Source organism: Saccoglossus kowalevskii, chromosome 15 (genome assembly GCF_978046115.1).
Source record: "Saccoglossus kowalevskii chromosome 15, keSacKowa6.1, whole genome shotgun sequence".
NCBI lineage: Eukaryota > Metazoa > Hemichordata > Enteropneusta > Harrimaniidae > Saccoglossus > Saccoglossus kowalevskii.
In genome coordinates this window covers 29,552,127-29,571,920 of record NC_140655.1, presented here as the reverse complement: position 1 = coordinate 29,571,920, position 19,794 = coordinate 29,552,127, and the positions used below count along the sequence as shown (strand labels likewise).

Sequence of the window (19,794 nt, the reverse complement as noted above, 5' to 3'; positions counted from 1 at the left end):
AATTGAGATGTGATAATTGATATAGGAAAAAGAAACAAGTCACTGACAAGTCTGCATCAGAATGTATTATCTGGTAATAGGAAAATTTAATTACTAGCCTACAATTGCAATTAAAATCATAATTAATTTTTAGAAAGATACAACATGTTATGCAACATATTTGTGTCAGGATGGATTATTCCTAGACAAATATATGAATCTTCTGAACCATAAACTTGACTCAATTTAATGGATTGAGAGCAAATTAGATATGCCAAATCAAAATGAAACTAGTGTATGCAAATTATCTTCAAACCATGTTCATTCGTTCAAACCATAAATACAATGCATGTTCCTCTATCAGAATATCTCCACCAATGGGCAAATGATTTATTCACCAACTGGAGTTGTATGTTTGATGCTTATTTTAATTCCACTTGCATACCGATGAGTGATCTTGCATAGATTGATGAAAATTCAAGTCAAAATATGTCTGGTATCTGTAATATTTCATATTTATTCATACATACATAGTAATTCACATTGTATGATGCACTAGAACAATTTGTGTCCTTAGTGCTATATTAGTGTCTACATTTATTAGAAACCATACTACCAGTGCTGTACTAATGACATTTCGAATCTCAGTAGAAAGCACATGCTTGAAACATAAAATATATAAATATCACATTATTGCAGGTAACTATTATATACATTCAATCCAATAAACAAACAGTGCATAATATCATGTATGCATAAATAAATCATTCTCAAATAAGTTTGTTTCAAATCTAGCAATATAAAATATCTAAATAAATATAAACTCACTGTTGATATATTTGTAACATAATAGAGTTTTCATGTGAAGCACTAATGAAAAAAAATAAATATATAGTAAAAAGTGTTAGGATTGGTTATTTTGAACTGTTTTTTTCAGCCTTTTTATAAGTGTCATAACCTACATTTGTTTCCATGGAAACCATGTTTGATCAATGGTTGCATCATTTTTTTATTCACAATTAGAAAGATTCAAAATTCGAAAAGTTTTATATCATAAAAACAAGAGTTTGAAAACAAATGAACAATATAAATTGAAAACAAAAATGTGATTATTGAGGGGAAGTGTCAACGAAGTTACATTATATATTACTTCTTATAAGGATTTAAGGAAGCTGCACCCCAAATAGAATATGCTTCCTAATAGAAGCTGCACCCATTCTTTTTGACCAAATTTGAACAAAAATTCATTATTTTTCATATAGATGCTGTGATAGAGGTTGTATTCCCTCTGTTGTACCATGTAATGTATCATTTTAATAATAGCCACAATTTCTAATGTACACTTCACAGTTTGCTGATCTTCATGTGGAAATAAAATTCTACATAGGTAAATAAACGACTGGGAAATTCGGGAATATACTTTATATCATCTATCTATAGACTGTGTATGATACGGCACTCATTTTCTTTGTATTAACTATCAAAACACAATCAGGGATTCTATTATTAGTAATAGCTTAGCATGGATTTTTTTGTATCAACTATTTGTTTTTACTCAGTGTCTGTCACTTTGTTTCAGCTATGTTTATATTAGTGCAATGTGATGAAACATGCGTTATATCATGAAAATAATGTGTGCAACATTATGTAAGATGATAGTGATATGTGCAACATTATGTAAGATGATAGTGATATGTGCAACATTATGTAAGATGATAGTGATATGTGCAACATAATGTAACATGAAAGTAATATGTGCAAATTATGTAACATGATAGTAATGTGTGCAACATTGTGTAACATGATAGTAACATGATAGTAACATGTGCAACATTGTGTATCATGAAAGTAATATGTGCAACATTATGTAAAATGAAAGTAATATGTGCAACACTATTTAACATAATAGTGAATATGTGCAACAATATGTAACATGAAAGTAATATGTGAAACAATGTGTAACATGATAGTAATATGTGCAACAATGTGTAACATGATAGTGATATGTGCAACAAATAAACTGTCCAAACTACATGCCTCATGGACACAATATGAGAAAATACTAGTAATGACAGACACTAATCTAAGGTTTAGTTTATAATTAAGATATTGTTTGGATTGTAACTTTAAAAGAGCATAAGGCACCATATAGGATAAAAGTGTTGTACATAGAATATTTTGAAAAAGAAACATTTACTGATAGAAGAATTAATGTTGGTCAAAAGTGATATTTTATGATAAATCCGGAAAAAGTGGAAATGTTATAAAATTTGGTCAAGATTTCAATGATATGTTGATTTTTGTAGCCACACACAACATAAAACTTGTGTTCTAGCCATTTTCCTTTCATCTCAACTTGTTTCATATTTCAAACAATACTGTACAGACATTAATTATTTATCTATTTTATATTACTTATAGCTAAATTCACTAAATTGAAACTAAATGAATATTTGAATTTAACAACAGATTGTTAAATCTTTTTTTATAAACCAAGTGACTGTCCCTGCAACTAATATCAAATCTACTAAACTTAATTATACCAGTAACATGCTTTAATATCATGTGACTAATTGCATCAGAAAAATCACAAAGTTTTGTAGCAGAAAAAGTGTCACTATCAGATGGGTCCTTGGGATTAAAGGGTGGTGGTACTTGCATGATGCATGCGTTATATGGCTGAAATGAACGCAGTACTCATGGGGGCCAAGGAACATGCAGCAGAGTGTAATTTAGCAATAAACCTAGGTGTTGACACTTTTTCTTGTACGCTCTGTTCTGTGCAACACTCATAAGTTGTTTCTGTGGATATGTATGCATTGCATTGTGATCAAGAATCTTCTATTGAGAATATTGTCAAACTAGGAGATTTTCACATAATTTAAAAGATTAACACTAGACTGATGTGGTAAACATCATACATACAAATTAGTGATAAAACTGATATGTCACCAAAGTACACGTATTCTGCACTCCTTTGTCATCATGATAAAAAACAATCATGTAGTCATTGAATTCATAACTGGATGATCATCAAATTATGACATCATCAAATTCATCATCAGTGTTCATATTTTGCTTTCATCATCCTATCCTTTGTTCTGATGTTATACGTTTGTAACTGTGTCTGCTGACAGTGTTACTTTTGTTCTGTTATACGTTCGTAGCTGTACCTGCTGGCAGTGATAATACCTCAGAGACAGCTACAGCCACACTACTTCTTCTGGTTGTCATCGGTGGCAGTGTTGTCCATTTGTTGGCATTTGGATCAAACTGTTCTATACTGTTCAAACTACTGCTCCCATCATTGCCACCCACTGCATATAAGTATTCATCCATCACAACAACATCATGAGTACTTCTACAAGGTCAAATTTATCAACAAAAAACTGTAAGCAAATTTTGACGACTCAAGTACTTGAGGGTGGCATACAAATTGGATCGAAAAACTGTTAGTAAAGTAATTAATCTGTCATAGATAGTAGGTATAGTTTTGCTATTAACTGAGCACACAAGCATGAGAACTTACACACAGGTTTCCACATCATTAAATCTATATACCCATTGAGCAACTGAGCCCTAAGCATTGAATTCTTAATATAAGCATTAATTAAATACTACCAACATTGATTTTAATTTTTCATTACTCAGAGAACATTATGTAAGTATCTAGTTTCTTTGTATTTCAAGACCTCTGGGTCATACACTAACTATGACACTAAATATGGCAAAAATAAATATTTAAAAATTGTATCAAAACACTGTGAAATTATAATAATGATATTTTTTTTTTAATTAGATGTAGTGCCTTATAAATAAAAGTACACAGGCCACTTAATATGCGTTGGTGGAGCTTAAACAGAGAATGAAATTTGAAATCACTTGGATGCACTAAGAGAACTGATGTGGTATGAATTGCAAATTTTCTATATACTGCATTCTGAGAAGATCACGGGGAAGTTCATCTTTTGAACATGTCAAACAAAATATATTACATTTGTATGAATAGAAAAATCTATTTATCTATCTATTTAAGAGAGTCGGCAAGAAGTATTTTTGTAAGCTATAATCGATTGTTATCGTACTGTAATCAGAACTTATATTTTATTTCCTGTAAAAACGTAAAATGTTGTTTTTATTTTTGGTAACTTGTACCAGCTAGCCCCCCTCTTTAAGATGTTCAAAGACACTATTACTTACCTTCGAACACTCATTGACGACAATGGCTCCCATTGATTTGAAGACGAGTCGTATCTTTCCATACTACTAAGACAAGACGCACCATCATTCCCTCCAACAACATACAGCATATCATCAATAACAGCCACACCAGCACTACTACGTCTACTCAGCATATTAGATATACCGAACCATTTATTTATCGATGGGTCATACTTCTCAACACTTGCAAGATGTGTGGATCCATCATAGCCTCCTATAGCATATAAACACCCACCTATAACGAAATGTACAAATGGTTACAAGAAGCCCATTTATGCACCTGCAGATATTACAGGAAATACTGTAAAACATGTTGAAAAAGCGACATGCTATTTCAACGAATTGTGGTAAAATGACAATGGTAATAGCGAAATGATGATTTAGCGAATCTCTCTTTGTTGATTTCCTGTTTTCACAATACGTGTCAGTCGCGTGCCAAAACAAATGCACAGTTATCACCTCCATAAAAACAAAGAAAAACTGTCAAGTGTAATAAGGAAGCGCTCCAGATTATTACGTTTTCTGTGTTTATAAAGTGTGTGTGTGCAGAAAAAGACATTGTTTGGCTGCCATTTTGCTTTATAATGCAGTCATTAGCAACATCTTGAATTAGCGAATTAGTTCTCTCACTAAAATTCACGAAGAAGACATGCTCGCGAAAAATACATGTTTTACAGTAGCTTCATTGACGACAACCATCAAAATCGCATTACTATTAATAGGGAGAAAATAATCAGAATGATGAAAGTCAACTGAATGAGCATTGTCAACATGTATCACAGTCTAGATTGAAGCAGAACTTTTATAAACTGAAGATGACATAACATTTCAGTATATGCAACATATTTGTTGATTTGATTTGTTTTCTGAGAATTCCAATAGGTTGAAATTGTGCTCTTATACTGGTAATGTTAAATTTGTATTAGAAGCTGCATCCCTAATAAAAGTCGCACCCATTCTTTTTGAACAATTGAGAACCAAATATTTATCATTTTTCATATGTGCAGCTGCTCTAATAAAAACGGAATCCCCTCTGTTGCATTGTACCATTTTAATACAAACAATGGCTTCTAATACAGATTTTACGGTAATTTATTTTTTATTGATATGAAGCTAAAATTCTGAATAAACTAGGTCAAAAACAAAAGGTACAAAGAAGTCAAATCCTTTCACATTCCAATGCATTCATGATCAACAATCCTATATTTAGTGATTATAGTCCAATAATATATCCTTGAGATTTGATAACTTGAGATTAAGCACACAGCTATTACGACATGAAGCTCCATTAAATCAGTGCCCTCTATAATCCATACAGAGTAAACTTACCAGCAACTCCCACCCTAACATATCTTCTTCTAACATTCATAGGTGCTATAGACGTCCATGAGTTTGTCAGAGGATCATATCTCTCACAGCTATTAAGACATGAAGCTCCATTAAATTAGTGCCCTCTATAATCCATACAGAGTAAACTTACCAGCAATTTATCCCCACCCTAACATATCTTCTTCTAACATTCATAGGTGCTATAGACGTCCATGAGTTTGTCAGAGGATCATAACTTCCACAGCTATTACGACATGAAGCTCCATTAAATCAGTGCCCTCTATAATCCATACAGAGTAAACTTACCAGCAATCCCCACCCTAACATATCTTCATCTAACATTCATAGGTGCTATAGACGTCCATGAGTTTGTCAGAGGATCATAACTTCCACAGCTATTACGACATGAAGCTCCATTAAATCAGTGCCCTCTATAATCCATACAGAGTGAACGTACCAGCAATCCCCACCCTGACATATCTTTATCTAACATTCATAGGTGCTATAGACGTCCATGTATTTGTCAGAGGATCATATCTCTCACAGCTATTAAGACATGAAGCTCCATCAAATCAGTGCCCTCTATAATCCATACAGAGTAAACTTACCAGCAATCCCCACCCTGACATATCTTCTTCTAACATTCATAGGTGCTATAGACGCCCATGTATTTGTCAGAGGATCATATCTCTCACAGCTATTAAAACATGAAGCTCCATCAAATCAGTGCCCTCTATAATCCATACAGAGTAAACTTACCAGCAATCCCCACCCTGACATATCTTCTTCTAACATTCATAGGTGCTATAGACGTCCATGAGTTTGTCAGAGGATCATATCTCTCACAGCTATTAAGACATGAAGCTCCATCAAATCAGTGCCCTCTATAATCCATACAGAGTAAACTTACCAGCAACCCCCACCCTAACATATCTTCTTCTAACATTCATAGGTGCTATAGACGTCCATGTATTTGTCAGAGGATCATATCTCTCACAGTTATCAAGACATGAAGCTCCATCAAATCAGTGCCCTCTATAATCCATACAGAGTAAACTTACCAGCAATCCCCACCCTGACATATCTTCTTCTAACATTCATAGGTGCTATAGACGTCCATGAGTTTGTCAGAGGATCATATCTCTCACAACTATTAAGACATGAAGCTCCATCAAATCAGTGCCCTCTATAATCCATACAGAGTAAACTTACCAGCAATCCCCACCCTGACATATCTTCTTCTAACATTCATAGGTGCTATAGACGTCCATGAGTTTGTCAGAGGATCATATCTCTCACAGCTATTAAGACATGAAGCTCCATCAAATCAGTGCCCTCTATAATCCATACAGAGTAAACTTACCAGCAATCCCCACCCTGACATATCTTCTTCTAACATTCATAGGTGCTATAGACGTCCATGAGTTTGTCAGAGGATCATATCTCTCACAGCTATTAAGACATGAAGCTCCATCAAATCAGTGCCCTCTATAATCAATACAGAGTAAACTTACCAGCAATCCCCACCCTGACATATCTTCTTCTAACATTCATAGGTGCTATAGACGTCCATGTATTTGTCAGAGGATCATATCTCTCACAGCTATTAAGACATGAAGCTCCATCAAATCAGTGCCCTCTATAATCAATACAGAGTAAACTTACCAGCAACCCCCACCCTAACATATCTTCTTCTAACATTCATAGGTGCTATAGACGTCCATGAGTTTGTCAGAGGATCATATCTCTCACAGCTATTAAGACATGAAGCTCCATCAAATCAGTGCCCTCTATAATCAATACAGAGTAAACTTACCAGCAATCCCCACCCTGACATATCTTCTTCTAACATTCATAGGTGCTATAGACGTCCATGAGTTTGTCAGAGGATCATATCTCTCACAGCTATTAAGACATGAAGCTCCATCAAATCAGTGCCCTCTATAATCCATACAGAGTAAACTTACCAGCAATCCCCACCCTGACATATCTTCTTCTAACATTCATAGGTGCTATAGACGTCCATGAGTTTGTCAGAGGATCATATCTCTCACAGCTATTAAGACATGAAGCTCCATCAAATCAGTGCCCTCTATAATCAATACAGAGTAAACTTACCAGCAACCCCCACCCTAACATATCTTCTTCTAACATTCATAGGTGCTATAGACGTCCATGAGTTTGTCAGAGGATCATATCTCTCACAGCTATTAAAACATGAAGCTCCATCAAATCAGTGCCCTCTATAATCCATACAGAGTAAACTTACCAGCAACCCCCACCCTAACATATCTTCTTCTAACATTCATAGGTGCTATAGACGTCCATGAGTTTGTCAGAGGATCATATCTCTCACAGCTATTGAGGCATGAAGCTCCATCAAAACCACCAACAGCATACATCAAACCATTGAGGATGCCAACACCGACACAACTACGACGAGTTCCAAGTGGTTCAACAAAAACCCAGCTATTGAAAGGAGGACTGTACACTTCTACTGAAGATAGGTCATGTGTGCCATCGTATCTAAAAGTAAATAGAATCATTTAGTATATACTGATCTCAACACTGTATGATATTTCTTAAAAGACAATTTAAATTAATGTTTTTTTTAACTTATGTACAACATAGCATTTGTCTGATAATACAGATTACCAGAAATACTAGTTTGTTGATATAAAGGAATTGGTAGCTGGGCAAATATTTTCTAATCCTGAAAAATTGTTCCAACACACAATCAGATACAAATTCTGAAGGGCTATGCATTGACAAAATCTGTTTACTTTATACTTGAACTACATGATCACTAACTACCATTGTCTACAATTCATATATATATATCAGTCCCAGTAAATACATACAATATACTCTGGGCATAACTTAATGCCTGAGCTAAACTTACAATTTTCAAAGTGAGTATTATTGTCATCAATAATTTCAACATTTTCTTTGTACTATTAACCAAATGTTACTAAAACAATTATAAAACATGTTTCGGGTGATTACAATTTAGATACAGTTTTGAAAGCAAGCTAAATGTACACCAGCTTTATGCCAGATGAATATTAAGTTAACACAATCACTGTACAAGTACCATGCTCCACTAAATTTGATTTAACAATCTTGCCAATTCCCCTTCCAAGAGCAAAAATTCGGGCCCCCCAAGACACCAAGACCCAATCTTGCCAACTCACCCTCTGACAGCAAAAATTCTGCCCCCTGAGACACCAGGAGCCAATCTTGCCAACTCACCCCCCCCCCACATCAAAAATTCTGCCCCCCCCCCCCGAGATACCAAGACCCAATCTTGCCAACTCACCCTCCGACAGCAAAAATACGCTCCCCCGAGACTCCAAGACCCAATTTTGCCAACTCACCCTCCGACAGCAAAAATTCTGCCCCCGAGACACCAAGATCCAATCTGGCCAACTCACCTTCCGACAGCAAAAATCCTGCCCCCAGAGATACCAAGATCCAATCTTGCCAACTCACCCTCCGACAGCAATAATTCTGCCCCCCCAAGACACCAAGATTCAATCTGGCCAACTCACCCTCTGACAGCAAAAATCCTGCCCCCCGAGACACCAGGACCTAATCTTGCCAACTCACCCTCGGACAGCAAAAATCCTGCCCCCTGAGACACCAGGACCCAATCTTGCCAACTCACCCTCCGACAGCAAAAATTTTGCCCCCGAGACACCAAGACCCAATCTTGCCAACTCACCCACCGGCAACAAAAATCTTGCCCCCTGAGACACCAGGACCCAATCTTGCCAACTCACCCTCCGACAGCAAAAATTCTGCCCCTGAGACACCAAGACCCAATCTTGCCAACTCACCCACCAAAAGCAAAAATTCTGCCCCCTGAGACACCAAGACTAAATCTAAATCTTGCCAACTCACCCATCGACAGCAAAAATTCTGCCCCCCGAAACACCAGGACCTAATCTTGCCAACTCACCCATCGACAGCAAAAATTCTGCCTCCTGAAACGCCAATACTAAATCTTGCCAACTCACCCTCCGACAGCAAAAATCCTGCCCCCTGAAACGCCAACACCCAATCTTGCCCTTCTTGTATTCATTGCAGCCACTGATGTCCATTTCTCCTGTTTTTGGTCATACGCTTCACATTCACTATGTATTGCAAATAAACTACCGCCACCTAGAGTTAGAAACTAAAAATATTACAGGAACAGCATGTACAATCATAGAACTAATATATAACACTGTCATTGAATAAATGTATGACTGCTCTAGCAATACAGAAATTTTTCATCTTGGCACATTTAACCATATTTGGAGAAAAGTGCACTATTTTTAAATTAATTAGTTTTTTATAAAAATATAACATACCTATTGCAAACATGACTGGCATCATTCCCTCTGCTCTTCTTTCTCTAGTCTTTGCAGATTGTAGAATTGTACGTTGTTCAGGACATAAATGATACTTCATCGCTTCTATCAAGTAGTCTTTACACTCGAGACAATTTCGAACAATATTGTTACTCTCCACATTGTTCATCAGAAAGTCCCTCGTCAGCAATGGAAGCCTCACTAACCTCATCAACTGAAAGATAACATACGTCATCCTGTACAAAATTTGGTATGATTTATTAAGTAGCTATTGTAGGATTGGTTAGATTTTGTACAATAAAGTTACACATCTAGTCATTCCAATCTGAAAGCTAATATCGGATCATTTCTAACTGAGCAGTAGAATACTCAAATTCGTTGATACATGTATCACAGTAGTGTGACTGACACTTCTATAATGATTATACAGGGATTTCGCTTGCCCAATGGGAGTGCCAGTCGGACATGAATATTAATGAGCTCGGTCACAGTACGAATATTATGTTTCACGATTTAGAAGAGTTTGAATTTAAAGGGATAAAAGAGATAAAAGAGCTTGGCAAATGTAGGAGAATGCAATTTACAGTTTTTTTATATCACTTTTCATTCTCTAAATATTCAACTTTTCATCAATTTATGTAGTCTTCAGCAAAAGATTGTGGGTAAAGTATGACATCAGCCGGGGATGACCACCGCCGACCAGCATGGCAACATCCCTGATTAAATCTGAACTTCATGTTAAATAACATTTGGAAATTGCATTACTGTCATCAAATAAAATTACAACGTTTTGAAACTTAAACTCTATAGAACACTATCATTTTCTACATTTTTCTACATTTTATTTGAATATTTTAAACCAAATGAGCATAATTTACAATTGATCAAATTAAATATGGAATATGTCATGCAGGTTTATTTTGTGCAAAGTAGAAAACATATAATTACACTCTCACCTCTGCAGTATGCACTCCTCTCTGGTTAACATTATGGGATATCCATGATATAACTGCTTGGAACACTTCTTCTTCTGTCAATGCGTTCAGTTGGTCACTGCCAATGAGGTCACTGACCTAATACCAGATGGTTGATGATAGATAATGGGATAATTTTTTTAGAGACATGTGGTCACTATAGCAATCAGTAAAGTTTTGATTCGAAAAAAATAATAATTTTGTTATGATTACAGTGTTCTCCCCAGACTCTAAGCTAAGCATCGCGGCTAATTTACATAACAATACATCTTATTTGCATAATTTTGTTTGCATAATAATTAGTTTCCCCAACAAACATTATAACTGAAATAAAGAAGAGATACATATCTCATATATTTTTTATCATTTACATTCATTTACATTCATTGTGTTTTATGTGTGCATCAAGTCAAATAAAGTTTGAAATAGAACAGGAAAGAAATGGAAATATTTATAGCCAGTCAGTAAATATATTGTTTATCCGTGGAGGTAACTGGTTCATCATTATTTTGTGTACAAGTACAGTCAGTTTTAGTGCCAATGTTACTGTCAGTTCATACGACGAGGGGGAGGGGTTGTTTGTTAAATTTGTAAAATCTGTATGAAGAAATTAATAAATCAATAATGACATTTTTTTTCTACAACGGCATTTCAAAACTAAGGTCAGCGATTTTTCATTGATCTATCTATTATTTGTGTAACGCTATGATCACCGTAACATTGTCAGCTGACGGCATTGCGTTGAACGGGTATTCACTGCTGCTGTTGCGATCATCGGTCCCTGACTTTTTTGTTTAAAAATACACAAACTTAGAATGTTTGCTTAATTAAAACGATTCATTGATGATTAACTTAGAAATTACATCAAAATCGCCAACGAAATGTTGTTTTTAAACATCGCGGAAAAACATGCACTCTGCGCCGCCATCTTTGTTACCTCAATCAAAATCTCCGTTGTAACCCAGCATGCATCGGTTGTGATGTCACTACATGCGTTACGTCGCCTTAGGGTGGCGTTCCTCGGTAATGACGCACTATGAATGAGGTATTTCTAGAGGTCAGGGTTCGTTTTTCCTCGTCCGTCTCGTCTGCAGTTGAATAATTTTTACTTCGATTTATTTACAGTTTTTTTTTTCGATGCGACTTAATTTCACTTGTTTTTTTAATTCTTGGTAAAGTGTCACTGGCGATGAAGTAGTAAAAACGCAATTAATCGCAGTGCAGCAACTCTGGATAGACCATCCCGACGCAATGGGCAAATTATTACTACCCTAGTATTTTGGGTTTGCCAGCTCTGCACCCTTGATAGACTTGGTAACTTCTTGTAGACTTCCGTTTTTATCACTGTTTTTGTAAGGCTAACTATGTACAAAGGCGGGATTACCTTTCGATCAATACATGTTATTGTTTTAAAGATGTGCTAGACGAGGCTGACACAATACAACGTGAATAAGCATCGCGGGCAGGATTTCAAGGATCGCAGGCGAAACAAAAGCGACGCGGCTGTTTGTCTAAGCGACGCGGGCCCGCAGTGCTTGAAAGGCCTGGGGAGAACACTGGATTAAATATTTTACAAATATTATAAAATGTGTACTTTTTCTGTGTTTTCCATTTTCAATTGGTGAGTACAATGATTAGGAACATGAATATATTTCTTGGGCCTCACAACAACAGGAAAAATTAAACAATTCCAAATGAATAGAGAATGAAAGCATGTCCTACATACAACACATAAAGACTTCCCTATTTTAGCTTGTTTACACTTGTTTACAAGTCAATACCTCTTTAACAGGAAGTTGAAGAAATTCATCGCCCTGGGAGACATCAGTGAAACATCTGAGGGCATATTTATGCGATGATTGTTGCAGCTCATAGCAACCATGTGCGTCGGCAAAGCGTCGGATACCAAGGCAGTTAGCGGGATCTAGTTGACTCATTAGAAACTTACAACAAGCATCACGTACAGAATGCAACTGTAATAGACTTGCTGCTGGCAGTAGACTCTGGGAAAGAAAACATAGTGAAAACATTGAAGTTTTGTCTAATATTTGAGTTTCAGATTTAATTTAATCAGATATGAAATAACACAACAAATAATTATCATGAATCTTAACTGATAGTGAAACATGAATCTGAAGTGACTTCTAGAAACAATTTAGAATGTCTACTCCTGTAGATGGGAAAGTACAGAATACCATCCAAACATTAATCTGAAGTGACTTCTAGAAACAATTTAGAATGTCTAAACCTGTAGATGAAGAGGAACAGAATACCATCCAAACATGAATCTGAAGTGACTTCTAGAAACAATTTAGAATGTTTAAACCTGTAGACGGAGAAGAAAAGAATACCATGTTAACATGAATCTGAAGTGACTTCTAGAAACAATTTAGAATGCCTAAACCTGTAGACGGAGAAGAAAAGAATACCATTCAAACATGAATCTGAAGTGACTTCGGGAAACAATCTAGAATGCCTAAACCTGTACACGGAGAAGAACAGAATACCATCCAAACATGAATCTGAAGTGACTTCTAGAAACAATTTAGAATGTCTAAACTTGTAGACGGAGAAGAACAGAATATCATGCAAACATGAATCTGAAGTGACTTCTAGAAACAATTTAGAATGTCTAAACCTGTAGATGAAGAGGAACAGAATACCATCCAAACATGAATCTGAAGTGACTTCTAGAAACAATTTAGAATGTTTAAACCTGTAGACGGAGAAGAAAAGAATACCATGTTAACATGAATCTGAAGTGACTTCTAGAAACAATTTAGAATGCCTAAACCTGTAGACGGAGAAGAAAAGAATACCATTCAAACATGAATCTGAAGTGACTTCGGGAAACAATCTAGAATGCCTAAACCTGTACACGGAGAAGAACAGAATACCATCCAAACATGAATCTGAAGTAACTTCTAGAAACAACTTAGAACGTCTAAACCTGTAGATGGAAAAGTACAGAATACCATCCAAACATGAATCTGAAATGACTTCTAGAAACAATTTAGAATGTCTAAACCTGTAGATGGGGAAGAACAGAATACCACCCAAACATGAATCTGAAGTGACTTCTAGAAACAATTTAGAATGTCTAAACCTGTAAACAGAGAAGAACAGAATACCATCCAAACATGAATCTGAAGTAACTTCTAGAAACAACTTAGAACGTCTAAACCTGTAGATGGAAAAGTACAGAATACCATCCAAACATGAATCTGAAATGACTTCTAGAAACAATTTAGAATGTCTAAACCTGGAGATGGGGAAGAACAGAATACCACCCAAACATGAATCTGAAGTGACTTCTAGAAACAATTTAGAATGTCTAAACCTGTAGACAGAGAAGAACAGAATACCACCCAAACATGAATCTGAAGTGACTTCTAGAAACAATTTAGAATGTCTAAACCTGTAGATGAAGAGGAACAGAATACCATGCAAACATGAATCTGAAGTGACTTCTGGTCCAGTAACAAATGGTTGATTTAAATAAATGATGTTGATACCTGGACATTTTTTTCCATGACTGTTATTTCCGAAGTGTAAGCAAACTGCACCAGTAGTTCTAATGCCTTGTAATCTATGTCATGCATTGTGATTTCAGATTGCCTACATTCAGTCATGTCACCTGTAATATCAAGAAATAAGAACATTACAAAAACAAATTGACAGTTGATTACCAGTGGATTCAGACCAATGATAACAAGTCAATGAAAATGACATAGCCCCTGTTTTTAAAAGAGACATCTCAACGAAAAGGGTTGATTATATAGGAAACATTTTCAGGCAATTGATGATGGTAAATTACATCAGTACAGTGGTGTTACAGTTCTTGCTGGTTGCATAATGGCTGATACAAGACATTCATATCATCATCTATTATGTGCATTTTTGTGTTGAATGAAATTACATGTAGTCAGAGCATGTCAGAGATAAGGCCCTAGAACAGCATTCGTTAAACACAAAATGGCCACCAGTCTGCCATTTTGAATCTGATCTGAAGAAAAAATAACACAAAATGGCCACCAGTCTGCCATTTTGAATCAAATTTGCATCACTACTCCAAATACGATGTCACAAATGATTGAATGGTATAGATGTTGTCATGACCTATCATGATTGAAATGGGTCTAATGTGATTTATACATCACAATTTTGCTTACAATTAATTCAAACATGCACTGTGCATTGATACCACTGATCAACAAATAGACCATTTTCTGCTCAAAAATAGATAACAAAAATGTGAGGCACAGGTAAGGCACAAGAGGCAATAAAATCATTTCCTTTTTGGGCTTACCACATCAAACACAAATGTTGTATTTATGATCTAATTTCTGTGACCTTATAAGATTGTAATCTATGATATGCAAATTAATTAATGTATCATTATGACTTCAGCCAATATACTCACTTGTAAACATAGCTTGGAAGTACGGACTGCAGGACGCCAACACTAATTTATGTGCAGTGATAACATTGGATCCAACTTTAAGAGTGATATCGCACAGAACGCCAAGCTTTCGCATTCTATTCATAGCTAAGAATGCATCTTGACAGTGATTGGTTGATGAATGTCGGACACATTCTAATGCAGATCGCTTTGCTGATGTGAATGTTGGACTAGTCCGAAGAGACTTTGTACTTGTAGTTGTAGTTGGGTCCATTGTGCTGAAGTGTTCATAGACACTGCTGTACAAACAAAATGTTACAATAATATATGAATATGTGCATCTTCGAAAGGTTATTGCCATGTTTCCTGCATTGCATCATGGGAAACATCAATACACATTTGCATAACACAATAAATAAACTGACTGATGTTCTACTGAGAGTGTTTAATTAGGTACCAACTTGTTATAGGTTGTCAAATACTGTAGAATACTTTATTTTCGCTTGGAATTTATTTTCGCTATTTTCGCTGAAGGGATGATTCCGTGAAAATAAAATATTTAACAATGGATTTCAGACAGACAGAAAAATAAATGGGCATGATCTGAGCTTAGTTCCATATCTAAACTGACATATCACAGGATAAATAAAAGATAAATAAAAATGTGACTTTCCCACATTTTTAAGATGCACATGATCTCCGGACAAAACCACTGGTTGTCATACTTTCAATTGTTTTCTGTAAGACAATGAGCATATTCTTCTCAAGATATGACAAATTAGTTTTAGCACCTACCCATTATTATCAAAGTTAAGAGTTGTGAGAAAAACATCAACATTTTAAAGTTGAAATACTTACATCTACATACACATCAAAATACAATTTGATAGGAGCAAGTCCAACATAACATCTATTTGCTTAGCTGTGTATTAAAATATTAAAGAATACATTACGTCAATTTACAGTAATTTGTGAAAAAACATAAACATGTAAACTATATTGTTTGTGTTGTGCACTTTTGATTTGTCTTTTTGTTTCCATTGGAATTAATATCCTAAAAATTCATTTGCTCTATACTGAATCATTGAAAAGAAATAATTCCAAAACTTGGCAATAGTAACTACCCATGTGAAATACAAGTTTTACAAGTACCATCTGAGGGTGCTGTTAAAAAAAAAATGGGCGTTCGTTGTATGGCAAAGACAAAACAAAAATACATACTAGTGTGTACAAAAAAATCCTATAGAATTTAATATTGTCTTATAGAACTTGTGTGGGATTTCCATAGAACACCACTTGTCCTATATGACTGTTCACAAATTTAGTAATGAAAATAAATTCATATCATTACTAAGTGACGAGTAAATGTCAATTCCTTCAGAACAATATTTAAAAAACTGTTTTGATATAATACAGCAGCACCTACATAAACTAAGCCAGTAACACATTCCTTGTATTCAAATTTTTATCATTTTTGTTTCTTTACTTTTTATGTACCCTTTTCATCCCTACTCCCCATGGATCAGATCACATGCATATTGAAGATTAAATAAAATCCAGTGTGTCTGACTGGTTCCGTCTGAGTGTCCGTGACTGTAAGGTTTGTCTCACCCAGACGCCGAGTGTCAGTCATCGCTATTGTCCGTGTCAAAGGCAGCAGTCTTGTCTTTCCTTTCCCTTTGTTCATTACTACACCAATGAATCGTCACATTGCAAAATATAAAAACAAAATACATACGAATGGTCAATTTAGAAAAGCGCGGTACAATGATGTATGAACCAACCTGATTAGAGGTTTTATGCCATTACTTCACATCACCAACCACAGAAAAAGTTTTAAACACCTGTACCCCAGGCTGTGACAACTAACAAAATAACAGTGATCAATACGGAAGTATTCTGTACGCCGGAAGTCGAGTGACTCGATCAACAGTTATATATATTTGTAGTTTTAATTCATATTTAGAAAACTATTTCTCAAGGAATTTTCTCTAAACGTAGATATAATAGTAAATATTGATTATATATTTATTAATATCACCTACAGAAATGTTAATTTTTGCAAAATATCATGTATGTAATAATATTTTGCGAACGAGGTTACAGTCTTCAGAGGGCGAAAACTAAATATGGCTCAGTCTAATTTTACCAAAGTGCTTTCTCGGCCGGATTTCGACGCCGAAAATTGTAAGTGTCTTTGAGCTTATCTTTATTTTATTTTCATTAGTTAATTATTAAATATATATTGCGTCATCTGTTTGGCTATGGTAGCAATTTAAGATATGTTTGCTTTACAAACGAGTGATTTCAACTTATAGATTGTCAGTCATTCTAAAGTACAGCTATAATATGGTTCAAAATTAGGAGGGGAGGGGGGTTGTCTCAGTATTTTACTCCATCAGTAAAAGATGCACTCATTGTTGTATTTTCTTTAGTTGTATGTATCTTTGGATGCACGGCATTGTCAAAATGATCAAAATTCACATTCGGTCGCCAGTTGCCCACTTAAACAGCGCCATGGATGTTATTTTGTTGCAGTTGAAATTGTGTAGCTGCAGTTCTGTAGCTCGCTTGGTTTCGCTGTCGGTTATTTTGTTCGTCGTGGTGTTAACGCGAAACCAGGGAGCTACAGTTCCCTTCTATGCGAGTTACCATATTTTACCGACCTGAAATCAGGTCGGGCCGTAACAGCCGGTTTTTTTCATTATTTTCACCTCAAGTTTCTACTTTTCTACTGTCGATGGGTCCCGAAACTATTTCATCAATTATTTTGAGGGCGATTGTTCGAAATTGGTCATTTTCACGTCGAAAACTGCGTGAAATGGGAAAACTGTGACGCCTTGTGACGTCACGATAACTTATTCAAGATGGCGGCAAACGCGGGGATTTCGCTGTAGTTTTCCGCGGTTTTCGTTGTGAAATCGACCAATTTCGAACAATCGCCCTCAAAATAATTGATGAAATAGTTTCGGGACCCATCGACAGTAGAAAAGTAGAAACTTGAGGCGAAAATAATGAAAAAAAACGGCTGTTACGGCCCGACCTGATTTCAGGTCGGTAAAATATGGTAACTCGCATAGGATGGAACTGTAGCTCCCTGGTTTCGCGTTAACACCACGACGAACAAAATAACCGACAGCGAAACCAAGCGAGCTAGAGAACTGCAGCTAGAAATTGTGTGGATAGAGATCATTGAATTCATATGGTACATCTATCCCCAAAAAGCCGATGAAACTGATTTCTATTGAGGCATTGAACAAAGATTATTTTACATATTCATTTACAATCAAATTCATCTGATTTCTTTTTTGTAGATGTCCGTGAGATTGGTTCTGGAGGAGATGGGTATAAAGACTTACTTGATCACCGCCGACGGGTACAAAATCTTAGTGATGAAACTGCCGTGGCTATGAAGAAAAATGTCTATAAAAATTACACCCAGTTTATTGAAACTGCCAAAGAAATATCATGTATCCTTTACAGGTTGTGTTTTACTCTACAGAACCTTCAGATAGTAATACCGGTACTATTGGTGCTTCCCCATGTCACAGACTGTCAAGATATATTTAATTTAATCTAGGAAAAATGTAATAATTGTACGTGCTGAGCTTCAGTTCAAAACAAATTAATGATCTTGATTAATGATTAACGCTTGAAGAGAAAAAAAATGGTCATTTCCAGTTTTATGGATCAATTGGATGAGGGAAGGGAGGGAGGGAGGGAGTTACATATATTTTGCTCACATTTATTTTGTGCATAGTATAGTACATGTATGTATGTATAACCATGATTTCAATAGCTTCTTTGTAAAAATAATCACATGAGTAGCAATGGTGTTTCAATGTGACATTCACAGCCATTTGTTAATGTAAAATACTTCACTGAGATTGTGTGTTATGGTCCATTTTTGATCGTCAAACAGAAATTCCTACATCTTATTCAGTTACATAAAGTGCCTGTGAAATGTCTACTTACATGTTCATGCTTTTGATTTTGTTGCCCTGAAATGGACATTTCTAATAAAACAAAATTAAATAATAAATCATCTTTGTGTCAAATTGAAAAAAAAAAAAGTTTACTTGTAGCCATGCCCCCTTTCTGCCACAGTTCACTGTTTCTGGTTTCCTGACTTCTCCCGAAGTAAACTGCACTACCAAATGTCAGACAAAGAGAGGAAGCCACGCAAGTGTCATGCACTGAATACTGTAAACAAAGTTTAATTTATATGTGTCTGAATTAATAGTATGCTAATGAAAATCATGATTAATAGAATATTTGAAAATCTATTAAATATGAAGTAAATGTCTGTCATTTTTACCTTGCCCGTACCATCAAAGATGGAAGGGAAAGGTATATTAAGGGAAAAATTTTGTCCGGCGTTGTTGTCGTTGTCGTTGTTGTTGTTGTTGTTATCGTTGTTAATAATTCTTATTGTGTGCATAATAACTTTACTAATTCTATTCCAAACTTTATCAAACTTGGTCACCTTATTCATCAGTATAAAGTCTTCCCTGAGTTTGAACAACAGATGTCC

General features: G+C 35.5%; 2 protein-coding genes across 3 annotated transcripts in view; one reads left to right on the top strand and one right to left on the bottom strand.

Moving 5' to 3' along the window:
- Positions 1–471: 471 nt before the first annotated feature.
- LOC100377408 (kelch-like protein 17) lies at positions 472–17,167 on the bottom strand. Its single transcript, XM_085490694.1, has 11 exons — positions 17,045–17,167; positions 16,119–16,182; positions 15,282–15,559; positions 14,374–14,495; positions 12,640–12,861; positions 10,841–10,957; positions 9,885–10,098; positions 9,549–9,693; positions 7,799–8,055; positions 4,180–4,435; positions 472–3,340 (listed from the first exon to the last, which is right to left on the bottom strand). The coding sequence occupies exons 3-11, from the start codon at positions 15,532–15,534 to the stop codon at positions 3,133–3,135; spliced, it is 1,794 nt and encodes a 597-aa protein (XP_085346820.1). The 5' UTR covers positions 15,535–15,559; positions 16,119–16,182; positions 17,045–17,167; the 3' UTR covers positions 472–3,132.
- The window catches only part of LOC100369081 (exocyst complex component 8-like), a 42,938-nt gene continuing 31,095 nt past the window's right edge, over positions 7,952–19,794 (top strand). Inside the window, exons 1-2 of one of the 2 annotated variants that reach the window (XM_085490692.1) lie at positions 17,307–17,447; positions 18,575–18,730. In XM_085490692.1, coding sequence (XP_085346818.1) covers positions 17,390–17,447; positions 18,575–18,730 — 214 coding nt within the window. In that variant the 5' untranslated portion in view covers positions 17,307–17,389. Of the gene's footprint in view, positions 8,062–17,306; positions 17,448–18,574; positions 18,731–19,794 lie in introns of those variants that run through there. The other variant, XM_085490693.1, reaches the window with a different exon arrangement.

Bases quoted from the DNA above. Each gene is read 5' to 3' on its own strand.
- LOC100377408 (XM_085490694.1), bottom strand. From the start codon at position 15,534: ATGGACCCAACTACAACTACAAGTACAAAGTCTCTTCGGACTAGTCCA. The intron at 8,056-9,548 runs GTGAGTTGGCAA...ATTTACTTTTAG, and splicing joins AGGATTTTTGCTGTCGGAGG to ATACGATGGCACACATGACC. The intron at 4,436-7,798 runs GTAAGTTTACTC...ATTTCGTTATAG, and splicing joins TGTTAGGGTGGGGGTTGCTG to GTGGGTGTTTATATGCTATA.